Raw genomic sequence first — 17,378 nt, 5'->3', positions numbered from 1 at the left:
TTTAAAAACTGCATTTTGTATTTACTTGCATTATCTTTGCGTAATATTAAAATTGGTTTGATGATCTGAATCTTTTAAGTGTGACAAATATGCAAAAAATAAAAAAGACAGGAAGGGGGCAAAAACCTTTTCACGGCACTGTATATATATATATACATATATATATATATACACTGTATATATATATATAACAGTATTGATTAATAAACATTTCCCAACATATATTTTTAATACATTAAAAATGCCACTCAACAAATGAATTTTAAAACAGTCTGTCTACAAATATTTTGTAAACGTTCAATTTATAACCTAGCCCTAGTAAAAACACAGTATAACTGAGAATTCATGTATCTGTCTGCGCATTTTGTGATTCATAAGCAGAAATACCGAGGATCTAATTCATGAGTGAAATCAAGTCCAGGCATTTGGGGCAGAAGTTTCTCTAGACATTCATCGGGAAAGAGCTGAGAGAGCTGAAGAGAGAGACAACAGAGACACGGCATGGTTTCATAACATTACAAATTGTCAGCACTCATCAATGAACACATTCACTGGTTTTCAACATCACAGCACTGATTATTCTACACAGTCAAATAATTTTTCCACTACACAACTTTCCAGTGAGTCCAGTTGCAGTTGAGAAATTGAGATGAATGGAAATGTTAACATTTATTACAGACCACTTTAGTAGTTTATTTTTAAGACTTTTCATCTTAACACACTAGCTCAACATTTCTCACATTCATGAAATGCAACACACATGACTGTCACTCACCTGGGAGATGAACTCCACCACTTCCTGAGGGGTTTTGCTGACAGTCGACAAAGTGCAGTCGGACCACAAGGCCTTTGATCAAGAGAAAAGTATGACAAACATATAACATGACAAGAACATTTTACATTTTGGCTACAATTGTTCTGTAAAAATATGACAAAACTACCGAAAAGACCTGCTTTGTATGGAGATACAATACAGAACAACACATATAGATACAATATGCAGGAGATTTTGTTCAAATTTTCAGATTTTTGTAAGACTGTACTAGAGATCGACCGATATATCTATTTACCGATATTTTTCCCGATATCGTCAAGTCCTCTCCCAATAAAGACGTAACTTTGCATTAATTAAATAATACAGCCATGAATGAGCGCATGTTGGAAATAAAAACGCTAAATTTAATTCTCTGTCTGTTGTCTATGCTCATCATTAGTCTCGTGAAGCCGCTTTCATATTGCTGTTCACTCACCGGGCTGATGCTCAGGAAATGCTTCAGCACGGCCACCGCATGTAACTTTTAACAAGATTCACTTGTTTAAAACACCCTAAATTGTATTAACATTTACTATATAACCATTATTTCGCTAATAAATATCTAAATGGATACAACTCTGTGGAAATTAATTATTTATTATCTCCACGAGCAATCGCAGTTTGAGTATAGTTCTGTGTGAATGCATAGATAAACTGCGCTGTCAGCAGGCATTTCATAATCTAGAAGGACAAAAACATTATTAATAATTCTGATATAACATTCCAGTTGAGAAATGCAATAAAATACAATGTTTTGTTTGTTATATTTCAATATTCCAGAGAATATTATTCAGTGAATTAACATTATCCAGTGAATTAATCTTCGCTCTTTAGCCTATTAAACAGCTTATAAACCTACTAAAACTGTAGTTTAAACTGAAGCTGATATGACTCCTTTCATTTATTTATTTTCTCCATTTGAAAACATTAGACCTTCTACATTTATTTTGCTTATTGTTAATATTAGTGTTGCTGCTGATGCTTTAAATAAAATGTTTTTTTATTGTAATATGAAGATTAAATTTAACATGAAAGACTGGTAATTTTCAACACTTTTTTTTTTGAAGATTGCTGAAAGGAGGAAAAACCAAAGTGAAGTATGGACTTACTTCACTCAGTCATTTATTTACTTTATAACAGTAAATAAATATCGGTTCTGCATATCGGTTATCTGGCACATAAACACGCAAATAATTGGTATCGGTATCGGTTATAAAATATCAATATCGGTCGATCACTAGACTGTACTGGAAACTGACACGAAACTCACCTCCAGGATGTATTCTGTTGATTTGTCTGATTTGGGTGCAACTCCCCTTAGTTCAATTCTTTCAACATACTCTGAAAAAAAAGACAAAAAAGGCAAGCACCATGGGTGTAAAGATTTAAATCTGTTGGTTTACAGAAGACTTTTTCATAGTTACCAAAAAATATATTTCACCATTTTCTTTTACTTACTATTCATCAAAGAATCCTGAAAAAGTTTATCACGGTTTCCACAAACATATAAAGCAGCACAATTGTTTTCAACATTGATAATCAGAGGCGTCATGCCCATTCAAAGTGAGGGGGCACGTGCCCCCTCAGATTTTTGAGGCAAGTGGATTTTGAATGCAGCTTCCAAAAGACAAAAAATAGCCGATTAATATTTTCTATATTTAATACAATCACACCGGCGTGATTAGAACGTTCAGTGCCATATCATCAGCTGCTAAATTCAAATCTGCGCTCGCTGGCTGGCGCTGAGCCAGATACAGACGCGTTTTTACAACGCTGCCCATTATAACCAATCACACACGATGCTGTTGAGCTTATGAATACAATGACCAATCAGAGGTGTTTAGATGAGTCATCGCTAAAATGCCGGTGTTTTCTTCACTCGCTCGCTGACTGAATACCTCTTTCTGGCGAATTCTCTCGTCAGAAACAACAAAGTGCAAATGTGTGTACGAATCTGTAAGATATTAATTTCATAGTGTAAACAGCTTCAGTGATTTTAATGGGAGTTTTTGAGAGTGCTTGAACTAGACTGTCAGTGAAAATGTTCTTTGATAATGTAAATGTTCTTTGCTCTCTTTCTGTACAATGAAAGTGTTATGATTAGTAGCCTAACTTGCAATGTTTTTATTCACATTAACTTTCAATGTTAAATTCACATTAAATATAAACATATTAAAAAATTAAAGTCATATTAAAAATATGTTATGGCATGACACCCATATCTGTTAATTAAGTAAACAGACAGGTTTGTATGCATAGATAATAGATTACATTATTAGGTTACTTTGACCATCGCCCACTATAGATCAACATAATCTATAAAGGTGAGAATCAAGATATTTCATGATATAGTTAATGCGTTTGGGGATGTTTCGAATAAAAAGGAAAAAATAAATAAAACATAAGTGCTATTGTGGCTGCTGTGTGTCACATGACGACCCCCCATCCCCCCCCATCCAACTCGTGCCCCCTCAAAAATAATGAGTACATGACGCTCCTGTTGATAATATAAAAAAAATATTTATTCAGTACAAAATCAGCACAACAATACAACAATGTTCAATGTTCAGTATTGGCTTCTCTGAAATTGGACCTGAAATACTCTGAAAATAGTCTGTAGGCACAAAGTTTATTACTGTAGCCTGCATATGAAATTATACTCGCTATAAAGATTTGCCCTAAAATGCTGGATTGTTTCACTTTTGCATTCCACACAACAAAACTTGGTTGCATTTACCCCAAATAACTGAATGAGTTACATTCACTCCCCAAGCCTTGAATAAGAATTAGATACATACTCTCCAAAATGTATTATGGTAGTATTATCACAGACTGTTTGGATTCTATAAGAGGAGAGGAGTATGTGAGAAAATCCTCCAGAACTTAATAACCTCTCAGACGGTTTCTGGCAGGTTAGAACTCATTTGAGCATATTTAGCTAAAAGGAAGAACCTGAGAAGCGAGAATTTGAGCCTCCAGGCAATTCATTTCACAATATATTTTGATGGCAAACCAGTGACTTTACCGCTTTGAGATGAAGTTCAAAACAGAGTAAGGTCAATCGTGAGCAAGAGCACTGAAAATAAGGAGGGACAAAGGACTATATTAGTACTAGATCTTTTTTGTTTGTTTGTTTGTTATATACTTCTGTTCAAAAGTTTGGGGTCAGTAAGATTTTCATAGATTTTTTTAAAAGAAATTAATACTTTTATTCAGCAAGGACACATTTAATCGATCAAAAGTGACAATAAAGAAATTTATAATCACATTTCAAATAAATAGAAGAACCTGAGAAGCGAGAATTTGAGCCTCCAGGCAATTCATTTCACAATATATTTTGATGGCAAACCAGTGACTTTACCGCTTTGAGATGAAGTTCAAAACAGAGTAAGGTCAATCGTGAGCAAGAGCACTGAAAATAAGGAGGGACAAAGGACTATATTAGTACTAGATCTTTTTTGTTTGTTTGTTTGTTATATACTTCTGTTCAAAAGTTTGGGGTCAGTAAGATTTTCATAGATTTTTTTTAAAGAAATTAATACTTTTATTCAGCAAGGACACATTTAATCGATCAAAAGTGACAATAAAGAAATCTATAATCACATTTCAAATAAATACTGTTCTTTTGAACTTTCTATTCATCAAAAAAATCTTGAAAAGTAGCACAGCTGTTTTCAGCATTGATAATAACAAATGTTTCCTGAGCAGCAAATCAGAAAATTAGAATGATTTCTGAAGGATCACGTGACACTGAACACTGGAGTAATGATGCTGAAAATTCAGCTTTGCATCACAGAGATACACTTAATATAAAATATATTTAAATAAAAAACCGTTCTTTTAAATTGTAATAATTGTTCATAATATTGCTGTTTTTACAGTATTTTTAAACCAAGTAAAAGTTGCCTTGGTGAGCATAAGAGACCTCTTTTAAAAACATTTTTTTTTTAAAATCTTTCCAACCCCAAACTTTTGAACGGTAAGTGTATGTGACATTCATATACAGCAAGTCTGTCTCAAGAGTCCAGCTGAAGTGTGTTCATTTGCACACACGGGCACCCACACGAGTGAGCAGAAACACATCCGGAGTCTGCTCACCATAAACATGGCCGAACTTGTTAAATATACCCTGCAGAGTCAGCACTTCCTGTAGTGTGTGTGTGTGTGGAGAGAGAAAGAAGGCTGAATGGAATTCTGTGAGTTCAATGCATGATATCAAAAGATCTGAGAGCAGTAGATCGCCTCCAATGCTTTCATTCATTGAGATTCATATTTTTGCCTTTTTTTTTAAATAGATGTTAAGATTGAGCAACTATTAACACCAAAAAAAAAAAAAAGGTCTAGAAAAAATAGTAAGTCATACAGTTTTGGAGTGACTTGAAGGTTAGTCAACGATCACAGAATTGACTTGTTTTCTTTATTAGTGGTGCACCGACACACTGACTTTAAAGCTCTTTAGCAGCCTCATCTCTTTCCTCATCTCCAGCAGGCAAGTGTGAGCTCATCTGGAATGTTCCGGAGAGGAGGAGGCCTTTCCCTTCAGCAAAGAGAGATGCCTGCCTGCTCCTCCCAAACCACCCACCAAACCCCTCATTACACTGTGTGTTTTTATATGTGTGTGTGTGCGCGCCACGGAGTGAAAGTGAACCACAAACCCAGAGAGAGGTCACCGCCAGAGGAGGAAGAGATTTGTAAAGTGGTTTGAGACAACAATCACACAGTGCAGACGAACAAAGACGAATGTGTGAAGTACAAACGGGATGAGATGCAAAGCATCTTTCGTCTGGAAGAAGAAAAAAAATCATTTTAAGAACATTTGCTCATCTGCAATATGTCACTAAAGCCGGGAATACACTACACGACTAACATGCCGATTATGAATGTAATTTGTTCTTGAGGACTGTAATTGTAGTGTGTGGGGTCTAAAGATTATAATCGTAGAATTCAAGAACCAGTCGTTGCCAGTCTTTTTCACAAAGATTGTTTTAAACGTGTTTAATATCTGCGACTGACACCAGCGATTGTATGCAGCTATGCAGTGGAGATGCGCTCACTGTCAAACATCATTCAGCATTAATTTTGTAATTTTGTCAAATATTTTTTTCTTGTTTACACATTTGTTGGGATGTTATCATTGCAAGTTAAAAGACTTTTTTTCTGTGGTCGAAGAAAGAAAAATAAAGAATGACAGTGATTTCTCTCATTTTAAAGATATTATCAAGAATTCTTTAATTCGATCTGCAGTCTAATAAAAGTTAAGAAAAAATAGAATTAGCAAATAGGCCTATCTATAATAGACTACAGGCTAATTCATTTTTTCTTAACTTTTAACTTTATCGTAAAATTCGTTATGAAGAATATGTAAATCAACTTCACAATGAATAATGAATATATGAAGAATATGTATAAAGAATATTCAAGAAGAATGAATAAAGAATATACAAATAGCTTCTTAAAAATGAATTTTTCATAAAAAAAAAAACCCAAAGCAGAATATAAACCATTTAAATAATTCATGAAACACAAAAGGCCCACATGAAACAATGCATAAAACATGAAAATTCTGTAGGCAACAGAAAGGCAAAATGGTTTTAATAACAGTTGTTTTAAATTATAATAATATACAACCCAAAACTTTTGGATGGTAGTGTATATCATGCTCAATTTGTTCAACCAATTTAAACTAACCAAATACTAACACTAACAAAGAAATTCATATAAATTATATTTCATTTTCCAGAATGATCCAATTTACAGTCAATAATGATTTTAATACAGTTTCAAAACAATATAATGGACATCTGGTGCTCAGAGAAATGTATCTTAGCTTAGAGAAATATGTGTAATCTGCTGAGGAAAAATCTATTATAAATATTAAAGAAAAATATAAGCATAATTAGTCCAAATTAATTATCTAAATATTTGTGTTTTGTCACAAAACGTTCGAGTGATGGTGTTGAATTTCTTTGAATTGCAAATAAGTACTTTCCTCTTCCTGTCATTCCAATTCAAAGTCAACATCCTGTCAGGCCAATTCAAGCATCCTGAAATCACTCATGAAAAGTCATGACTCAGGAGGAGGAACTTGATATTTTCTTAGAAAACTCCAGGATGGGTTGCCGTAACACTCAATCGTACCATACAAAAGAACTATTTGGATTGGTTCAGTTGTGTAAATTATGTTTGTCATTTTATGTACCAAAGCTGAACAGGATTGCGATCTCTGTAGCTCTTTTTAAATCGGAGAGGATATCTGAAGTACTGTTGATTTATCTAGAAAGTCTAAGTCTTTCATGTAGGTGCCCCAGGCAAGGGTACGACAAATTTTAGTTACAGTATTCAACAAATGTTAAAATAAATGATCGGTATGATGAAAAAATAATATAAAAGAATCACAGGCACTGAATGGTAGTTTAGTTTTCAAGGAATAGTTCAAAATTATCATCACCCCCAAGCCTTCCAAATTTAGTTTGTTTCCTCATTGGACAGATTTGTTTTTTCAATACATCACTTGCTCACCAGTGGATCCTCTGCAGTGAATGGGTGCCGTCAGAATGAGAGTCTAAACAGTTGTTAAAACATCACAATAATCCACAAGTAATCCACACAACTCCATGAATTAACGTCTTGTAAAGCGAAAAGCTGCATGTTTTTAAAAAAACTAATCCATCATTAAGGAGTTTTATAAATCCATAATCCATAATAACACTTAGTTCATAATAACACAAAGTCCCCGTTTTCCTCCCACATCAAAATCCACACAAATATTTGTTTAGAACTGTTTTAGGTTGTTTTCCAAATGTTACTTGATCTGTGCATATTTCTCTACTGATTCAGACGAGACAACTTTTTCACTGGACAAAGCAATATTATGGATAGAGAATAGGGGTGGGCGATCTTCCCAAAATATCATATCATGATCTTGTCACACAAAATCACAATCCACGATCTGAATCGCGATCCTCCCAATTTTGAGATGTACTATTAAGAATATACAGAGTGGAACAAGCCTATGACTTACCTATTTGAACAATTTAAAACACAGTATTGCATTAAACAAACAAAATTGACATTAAAGCCTGAGTTAAACTATCACTGTATGAATCAAATATACGTTGCTTCTTATTAAAGTTATAAAGTGATTCATTCAAGAGCAGTGAGTGATTTTCTCTGTCTTTTGTTTGATTAACATTAATGACACAAACAGCAGTAGGTTTATTAGGCTGCTGTCTCTTTAAAGGGATACTCCACCCCAAAATGAAAATTTTGTCATTAATCACTTACTGACTTACTTACTTGACAGTGTAATTTACTTGGCAGTCAATCGGACAGTCACAAGCCTCCCGGTTTTCATCTAAAATATCTTAAATTGTGTTCCGAAGAAGAACAAAGCTTTTAGGGGTTTGGAACGACATGGAGGTAAGTGATTAATGACAACATCTTAATTTTGGGGTGGAGTATCCCTTTAAGACTGAATGCACGGATCTAATATACTGACACGCATCTGATTTCTTTCCAAATTATTTATGTTCACTTAAGACATAACTGACTGTCTTTATGTAAATACTCACCAAGACAGACATTTTGACATATTATTGTGTATATTTGACCATTTAGGCCTATGCGCGTGCCTGAAACTCCACATTCTTTGCTTGTTCGTGTGAGCTCCTTCTGAGCTCGTGCACAGAACGCACCTGGAGAGCAGTCTCTTACGCAGTTAATGTGCTTTTAATAACTCTTTTTAAAATAAAGCATGTCCCACAGTAGACTGCATTTTACGACAGTCACATTGCATGATTGGACTGATTTGGACGTTAAGTTTATGAGAGGCGAAAGCTTACCGCTTGAAATGATTGGAACAGCTTGCAGCACAAATCGAAACTAAAATTTGATTCATCGCAGTACTACTGCCAGCTCACTTTGAGTTGTTTTTTTAAATACGTCACCATGCATTAAAGACACATGATAGAGCCGTGTGATATAATTTGACCAGCCACAGTCAACTAATAGGCAGTCATTGCTGTTATTTTAACATTATTATGAGGACATAAAAGATCACGATCTATACGGTTCACTTGAAAAGTAGATAGTAGACGCCTTCGAGATCGATCACGATATAAAATCAACAGATCGCCCACCCCTAATAGAGAACTAGTATTTTAGCTAGAAGCAACAGTTTAAACGTTTAAAAGTTAAAAACATCCTAATGATGGTTGGAAACATGCAGCTTTTTACGTCACAAGACATTAATTGATGGACTGGAGTCGTATGGATTCCTTGTAAATTAGTGTGATGTTTTTATCAGCTGTTTGGACTCTCATTCTGACGGCACGCATTCACTGCAGAGGATCCATTGGTGAGCAAGTGACATAATGCTAAATTTCTCCAAATCTTTTCTAATGAAGAAACAAACTCATCTACATCTTAGATGACCTGAGGGTGAGTACATTTTCAGCAAATGTTCATTTTAGGGTGAACTACTCCTTTAAAGTACATTTATGATAATGCTCTTTTGAATTCTGCTTCAACTTCTCACTGTATTTAAACACAAACAAACCTGTCTTTCACACACAATTCTGTACTTTTTTAATACACTCACATACACATACCTTACTCTCTACGCTCTGTATACTTCAGATGCCCCAGGGCTTCTTGCAGTTGCCACAAACCTGATGCCAGGCCAGCTAATCCAAGTATTTCTCCCATTCTTACAGCTCTAGTTACCCACCAAGCATTATACTACACATATACAAAAACAATGACAACTCTACACACAGACATACGCACAAAAACAGACAAGCAGATCTATAGTCATGGATGCTGTCATCCATTTCAACATTAACTCGACAAACAGCCAAACTCAGCAGAACTTCTGGGAATTTCAAAGGACTTGGAAAATGTCTTTGTTATCATTGTGAGATCCTGTGAAGTGCCCCTCTGAAGAACAGCTGTTTCAACCATTTTTGATCCGACTCATGTACATATAAACCTCATTGTTTGATTATGTTAGATTAAAGCCAGTATTTCTTAGATTTACATGTGTAAATGAAGCCTTGTGATTTGTTTTGCTAATGAATGCATGTGTGTGTGAGGGTGTTGACGGATGGCTAAAGCTAGTGCTGAAGGCATGCGGTGAAGCCCATGAGGTAATGTAGTAAAGCAGCATTAAATTACCAGCAGACAAAACAATAGCCTGTCTCTGCTCTGTCCGACCTGCTGCGTCCAGTCAAACAGCACTTGATTCGAATGGCCAGTGCTTCCAGAACACCCACTGAGCACAAAACCCTTCCTGAATGCACATTTCCATTATGTTATGGTATAGATATGCAATGTATGGAACACTTCAACCCCCATTGCTCTGAGGTCATAAGAATACACATCCAACCATATCTTTAGCTGCAGGCATCTTAGTTTATGGCTGAGCTTTTGCATATATATATATATATATATATATATATATATACTGAATATGTGAAGAGTTCATTTGCAAAAACCGTCTGAAGGAGTTTCGTCAAAGCTGACTAAAAGTGATCGAGGATGGATAATTTCGACGAACGTGATGAACCTATGATATCTTTGGGGCGTAAAAGGAAAATAAAAGCTGAAACTTTTTCACAGAACCTTGCTAAAGCAGCACGTTACAGTGGTGAGGGAAAAGCTCCCTGTATTGCGCGTAATCACAATAAAAAAGTTTGTCAGGCGTCTACATTGTCAGCTGAGGAGATTACAAAGATTAACCGAGTGTTATCTGCTTTTGCCAAAAAAGGACTGTTGGAGTTATCTGCTTTGCTAAAAAAACAAACTTTTAATATATAAAAAAACATACTTTCAATGAACTTTAATTTTGTAAGTTACCTGTATTTTTTGAGTTTTTATTATTTAATTAAAACAACCCAACTGCAGTTTGATTGATATTACTTGGAATGCACAATAACAAAAAATAAAACATGATTTATAAAAATTCATAAAATCAGAGTTATCTGTTTTTATTTAATCGGAGTTAACTCTTTATTTAATTAATATTTAAAATGGTTGTAATTCATGTTTAAAAAATGTATAGTTATATGTATTTACATTTACAAAAAAATATGTGTGTGCATGAAAATAAATGTATTAAATGTATATATATATATATATATATATATATATATATTCTTTTAAAATGTGATTTTTATTATTTAATTAAAACAACCCAACTGCAGTTTGATTGATATTACTTGGAATGCACAATAACAAAAAATAAAACATGATTTATAAAAATTCATAAAATCAGAGTTATCTGTTTTTATTTAATCGGAGTTAACTCTTTATTTAATTAATATTTAAAATGGTTGTAATTCATGTTTAAAAAATGTATAGTTATATGTATTTACATTTACAAAAAAATATGTGTGTGCATCTGATGTATGAAAGAGACTTGTTCCCCATATTCCATATCACTATATGGAATGCAAAAACTTTGAAGCTCAATATCTCGAAACTGCTCAGAATGCAGATACAACCTTATAATTCCAAGGTGACGAAATGTAAAAATGTAGAAATACAGTATGCTGATTACACAGGAATAAAACACTGAGATAAACAGAGAATATGCATGACACTCTAAAATGTATGTAATGTAACTCAGTGTGTGAATATGACATCTGGTGCGTTTGCTGCCTGAGCCAACAGCAAGACAAAACAGGACTAAAAATACACACTTATGCTCACAACAGAGAACTCAAGAACTCAAGAAATGATGGCACACATCCCTAGCAAAACTTGTGTGGACATGTGAGTCCAGGTAAGACATACTAGGTTGCTTCTCTAATATTCTCCTCAGGATTAAAATAGAAAACTACACAGTCTTTCACTTACACACAAACCAAGAAATACACTCTGGAAAAGTGCCTGGCCAAGATTTTCCATCAAACAAGAGGCAAACACTCTCATGTTCCACTAGTTGAGAATACAAACTCTGAGAACTCAAATAAAAGATGTATTTACAGCCTGTCCATGATAAGATACAGAGTTCACACAGAGTGCACCAGCAAATGATCAAAAATCTCATAAAGCTAAAAAAAAAAAAAACATTAAACCTGATAAGCAGACGCTTGAGAGCGAGGATCAATCTTCAACCGGATATGAAACTCATAATAAGCGGATTTCATGCAGCATTCATTTTGATTTTAATGAAAACTGAAAAAAAAACATACTGTATTTCAGATTCAAAAATACAATGCTAAAACACTGGAATTGAATCGGTTTCATGCTTTGCAACATTATAATCAAAGTATATTTGTTAGCCAGGCAAAAATAAACAAAACAGCTGTCCATAATCTGTCGGAAATGTAAGTTATTCAATATTATTCAATGTTTTCTTTTATATTTAGTACAACAGTGCTCCTGCTTGTGTGATATTGCTTTTTAAGTCTTTGTAGATCTGTGTGGGTATCAGTTTAATCCAGTTTGTTCACCACCTGATACAATCTGAGATCCACTGTTTCATATGAAGGATGCTTCGCTTGGCAAAACAAAATCCCGCGCTTGATTTCTGCCGAAAGCCTCACCCATCTAATTATGCGATTATGGAAAAGAATAAGATAAAAGTAAGTAAACTGTCTTTCGTAGGGCTTGCCTGAAGTCATTGAACCAAGTATTCAAGACAACGTGCACACTGAAAATACATTGAGAACAACACGTTTAGTAATGATGATTGATGCATTACAGCTTGGTTTATGGTTTTAAAATGAATGTGGCTTTGTTTTAGACAAAAGAATTTGGCTACAAACCATTCACTCCATACTTTTCAGCAACATAGTTTTTGTTGCATTGAAAATGTTTGTCAGCCAGGCAAAATGTAATATTTAATGCGTTTTTCCCCATCATCTTCCCACATTCTGTAATTGTATATGCTAAACACTAAAATAGTGACGAAACCCCTATATGCTACATGTTATTTTTAACTAAAACTAAATGTATTATAAATAATTTTTGGTAATTTAAATTAAGCTGATATAAAATATAAATAAATAATAATTAAAAAAATTTGGAAAATTTGAAATATTGCACCGAAATAAACTAAAATAAATTCAAAATTATTGAAAAAAGTTAAAAATTACTAAAAAAAAAAAAATAATAGAAAAGGCTACATAGAAATATATTTAAATAAACTAAAAATTAAAAAAGCACATAGCAAAATGTAAAACTAAAATTAAAATGAAAACTGAAAACATAAAAATAACATTGCAAGTGTAATCTCTTTCTGCGAGCTAAAGGCCCGTTCACACCAAGGACGATAACTATAACGAAAACGATAAAGATATAGTTCTAAAAATCGTTCTCAATATTAAAGAATAGCAGAGTCCACACCACAACTATAACGATAAAGACAAAGAGAAACGATATCGTTGGAATCACTTACGAAACTATTTTTCTCCAGCTGATGAACGATAAAAAAATGACAGCCAATCAGAATCCATCCTGCTGTAACGAGCTCGTGAATTTAAAGCGGCAGACGAGCGTGCTCTTAGAATAAACAGACGATATCGTTCGCTGGTGTGGACGCTAATATCGTTATCTTTATAGTTATCGTTCTTGGTGTGAACAGGGCTTAAGTGTCGCTCTGATTAATTTATCCTCCTCTGCTGGAAGAGACCTGAGGAGAGGGCAGAAAACATCCTCCACCAGCTGTCTCACATAAATGAAACTTCAGTTTAAAAGATTTCAGCGTGTGTATTCTTGTTCCAGCTTCTGTATTAGAATGTCAATTTTTTACCAAGCTCTACCATTCAAACTGTAGGATGACTGACCCTGTTTTGCATATAACATTGTAGAGTGTGTTTGTGGATCCAATTGCATGCAGTTGTGGAACTCACCTTTGCTGGGTTTTCCGACATGCACTTTGAGTGGCATTTCCTGGCACAAGAGTGATGGACTCTGCGGCATGATCTCAGGACTGAAACCGTCGTCTGTCTGCCCTCCTGTGACCTCCCGATGCACGGTCTGGAAAAAGAGGTCAAAGGTCAAACACAGGTCTAGCCTGAACATGGACAAGCATATTGTCCGGTCAGTGCTGTCACACTTGGGCAGCTGAGTCTTATTTAATTCACTCTGACAGCACAGCAGCCTGCTTCTTTAGATCACTCCATATTACTATTGGTTAAGTCTGTATTTACATAACTATAATAGCCATTACTGACGATGAGGATACACCTGGTTTGTGCTGAGCACAATGTGCCATGAATTATGGGCTGAACAGAATATGAAATCAAGAGACATTTAGAAACTCAATACTCAAATTATAAAGACAAGCCTGTTGAATTTTTAAAAGAAACTACATCTGAACAAAATGTATAGGCACTTCAGGATGTGTCACATGTAAATTCAAAATTAAGAGATATAAAGTTGCAACTGTAAAAATCAAATAAAAATCAAATCATGAAAAAAGAAAACTGGACTAAGAAAAGGCACTCTGTATCGCTGAACAGTTTTGTTACTGTGTTTGGCAACATCCTGGTGTTCAATGAAACAAAACAACTGTCTCAGACTTGCATTAAAGTGAGTCATGGACTTCCTGGTAATAGATGACTGTTTTATAATTAGTCAACTCAATGCACATGTGTCTTAAATTATGTAATTTTTCATCACTTCGGAGCAGCACATCTAAGAATTAAAAAACATATAAATGCAAATATGCTTGGCTTTTTAGCTTTGATTCATCAGATAATCACATTACAATCCCAAAACCCAATCTGATTGGCAGACTCAATAGTCAAATATTTCAGCTCATCCGCCTTTTTGCTCTCAGGTTACATCTTCCAGCTTATTAAAACAGAGTATGAGCAAGAGGAGGCTGGTACCACATATGCTAAGCACAGCAGCTAGTAAAAGCCAGCTCTGAAGCCAATTAGGACTGCCGTACAGTCCACCGCTGCCACATCCACATACCACGCTGCCAAATCTCCGTTCCTCTCTTTGAAAAACATGCCCTTCTGTTGAAGACTCTAAACTGTAATTTAGAGTAAATACAACAGTAAATGGGGAAGGAACTTGATTTTATTCATCAGGAATTGGCTGGATCTTGAAACATAGCCATTGAATTTAAGAACATAATTAGTTGGTTATAAATATATATATATATATATATATATATATATATATAAAAAATAATAAGTTTATGAAGGTAAGCAATTATTTATTCAACAGAGCCTTATGGTAGCCATTGACTTCCATAGTATGGAAAAAAACACTACGGAATTCAACGGCTACCGTCAACTGTTTGTGTACCAACATTCTTCAAAGTATCTTTTTTGTGTTCAGCAGAAGAAAGCAACTCATTCAGTTTTGGAACAACTTGAGGGAGAGTAAATGATGACCGAATTTTCATTTTTTGGATGAACTACCCCTTTTAACTAAAGTACAATCCATTGAACACACTGTACTTCCATCCCTCACAGCCTCGTTTTTATTCCTCTAAAACTTTAAATATGGCGCCAGCCTGACTCTATTTATGCCTCCATTGCTTTACAAGTAGAAAGAGCTCAAATGGGCCCAATTTGGCTGTCATGGTATCTTTAATAAGTGAAATTTAATTAAAATAAATGTTGGCGATTACAATCAAAGCATTACAAAAAGATGCTTGAGACAAAACAGCATGTGTTTTTATTGATGTTTAGGCTAGTGTAAAGGCCTGTTGAACAAGCGAGCAGTCTGTGCCTCCTGATGATTCACAGGAGAGTTACACAGAGGGCTGATTTAAGCATGGAGAAATGTGCTGAGCTTCAGTTCATGAAAGCCAAAACCAACAAATCACTAAATAGAACCGCCTTCTCTGCCTTCACAGGGTACTTTCCCACTACACCCGCTCAAGCACATGTTTCGTACTTATGTTATGAGCCCATGTCTATACAGATAACACCCCAAAGGAGATATTTACATCTGACAACACAGGGAATCACCAATAAAAGTTTCAACATATGGAAGTGTTTTATCACATTTCATCAACTTGCATTTTGGCGCCACTGTGTTTTGGATTGTGCACTGACATAAAGATTTCTGCCTGGATTACATTTTACATTTTAACTCCTTTACAGTAGTAACTACAGAAATTGATATCACATAACCTCAAAGCAAGTATTTTAACCCCTTTGCTGTCACCCCCCCATTTTCGGCATGGAGACACAAATGACATACCCAAAATGGTTGCTGCTCATGAGTCTTTCTGACTAGATACATAATCAACAGGTTCACAAAGCTGACACTTTTACTGTTCAAGAATCAGAATTACTCAGACTGCTATGATAATAGAGATATATAAGCTCAAACATAAAAACAAAAATTTAAATATAATTTTTTTTAAATGTACATAAAAATATGTATGTTGCTGTGGTAAATGCTTTTAGAAATACAATGAAGCTAAAGCCACAAGTCTACTAATGCTTCACTTCAAATTTCAGGACATAATCTCCAAAACTATTAATTTTATGAAACATTTTCTAAGACCATGTCATGTGTGTTTTTAGAGAAGGCTAATGAAATTGATTTATGGCCCCCTGTAAGCTCTCCTGCGTGTTATTATCTCATGTCTGGCCCGGCAAACTGCCCCATTCATGATTCTATTGTTCTCACTCGACGAACCTTTCACACCTCCGCCAGGTATGACACATAATCCTCATTATTCCTTTATCATTATTCTTTTGTTTTTATTCAGCCATAATAGCCTTTATTCTGGCATTACAAGGTTTACCAAGCCATATCGCTTCAATCCAAGTATACATTTGATTTACCCAACTATTATCAAAAGTATTTCTAAAAAAATTCAACAAAACATTTTCTTATGACCTGAATTATTATGACAAAATGCATTATGAAGAAGAACTGCACCTGTTCTGCAGCTGCATTAGAGCTAACATTAGCATCAAGCTACATAAGACAATTTATGAGATTATTAGTACACTTTTACTCAAAACTCACTTTAAACCACCATCGAGTGTTTGTAATAACTTCCAAACGTTTGTAATGTGCAATTTGGTCGTTTACTGCTGTTAAAATATGCTTTTTATAGCCTTTTATATTGCTGCACAAATTATCATTTCAGATGTACACATTCTTTATTGTTATGAAAATACCCCAAATCTCAAGAAAATCACATACAAACCATATCCTATCGTAATCGTGTGTTTATTATCTTTATTCTTTGTGTGTAAAAGTGTTTATCTGGGTTTGTTATGGTCAGAAATTAACGTGGAAGAGCACGGGAAGTCCATCACAGATGAGACAGGGCGGGATGTGATGCGCAATATGATTGACATTTCACCAGCAAATCGACTTTCTCGGACTCATACTACGACCACGGAAGAGTATAACACACAGATACAGCGCTAGGAAGTGCTAATGCTAATGAAATCACCTAAATTAGTGGAAAATGAATAGAAATTATGATTCTGTCTGAAGAAATATGAAGTAAACGTGTAAATATATCTATATATCTCCATCGTTGGACTATAAGCCCTTATTGACGCTGTTCAGTGAAGCTATGTGAACACAAATAAACCGCTGCTGACGTGACTGAATATGAATGCGT

At 34.6% G+C, this 17,378-nt stretch overlaps 1 protein-coding gene across 1 annotated transcript in view; it reads right to left on the bottom strand.

Moving 5' to 3' along the window:
- Window positions 1-17,378, bottom strand: part of LOC107707415 (zinc finger CCHC domain-containing protein 14-like) — a 31,055-nt gene that overhangs the window by 7,819 nt on the left and 5,858 nt on the right. The window contains exons 2-5 of the mRNA XM_016511403.1: window positions 13,672-13,798; window positions 2,085-2,155; window positions 776-847; window positions 388-473 (exon numbers count right to left, since the gene is read on the bottom strand). Coding sequence (XP_016366889.1) covers window positions 388-473; window positions 776-847; window positions 2,085-2,155; window positions 13,672-13,798 — 356 coding nt within the window. The remainder of the gene's footprint in view (window positions 1-387; window positions 474-775; window positions 848-2,084; window positions 2,156-13,671; window positions 13,799-17,378) is intronic.

Source organism: Sinocyclocheilus rhinocerous, unplaced genomic scaffold (assembly GCF_001515625.1).
Source record: "Sinocyclocheilus rhinocerous isolate Xijiao unplaced genomic scaffold, SAMN03320098_v1.1 scaffold534, whole genome shotgun sequence".
NCBI lineage: Eukaryota > Metazoa > Chordata > Actinopteri > Cypriniformes > Cyprinidae > Sinocyclocheilus > Sinocyclocheilus rhinocerous.
Note: the sequence above shows the minus strand (reverse complement) of the source record. Positions and strands in the feature narration are given on the sequence as shown.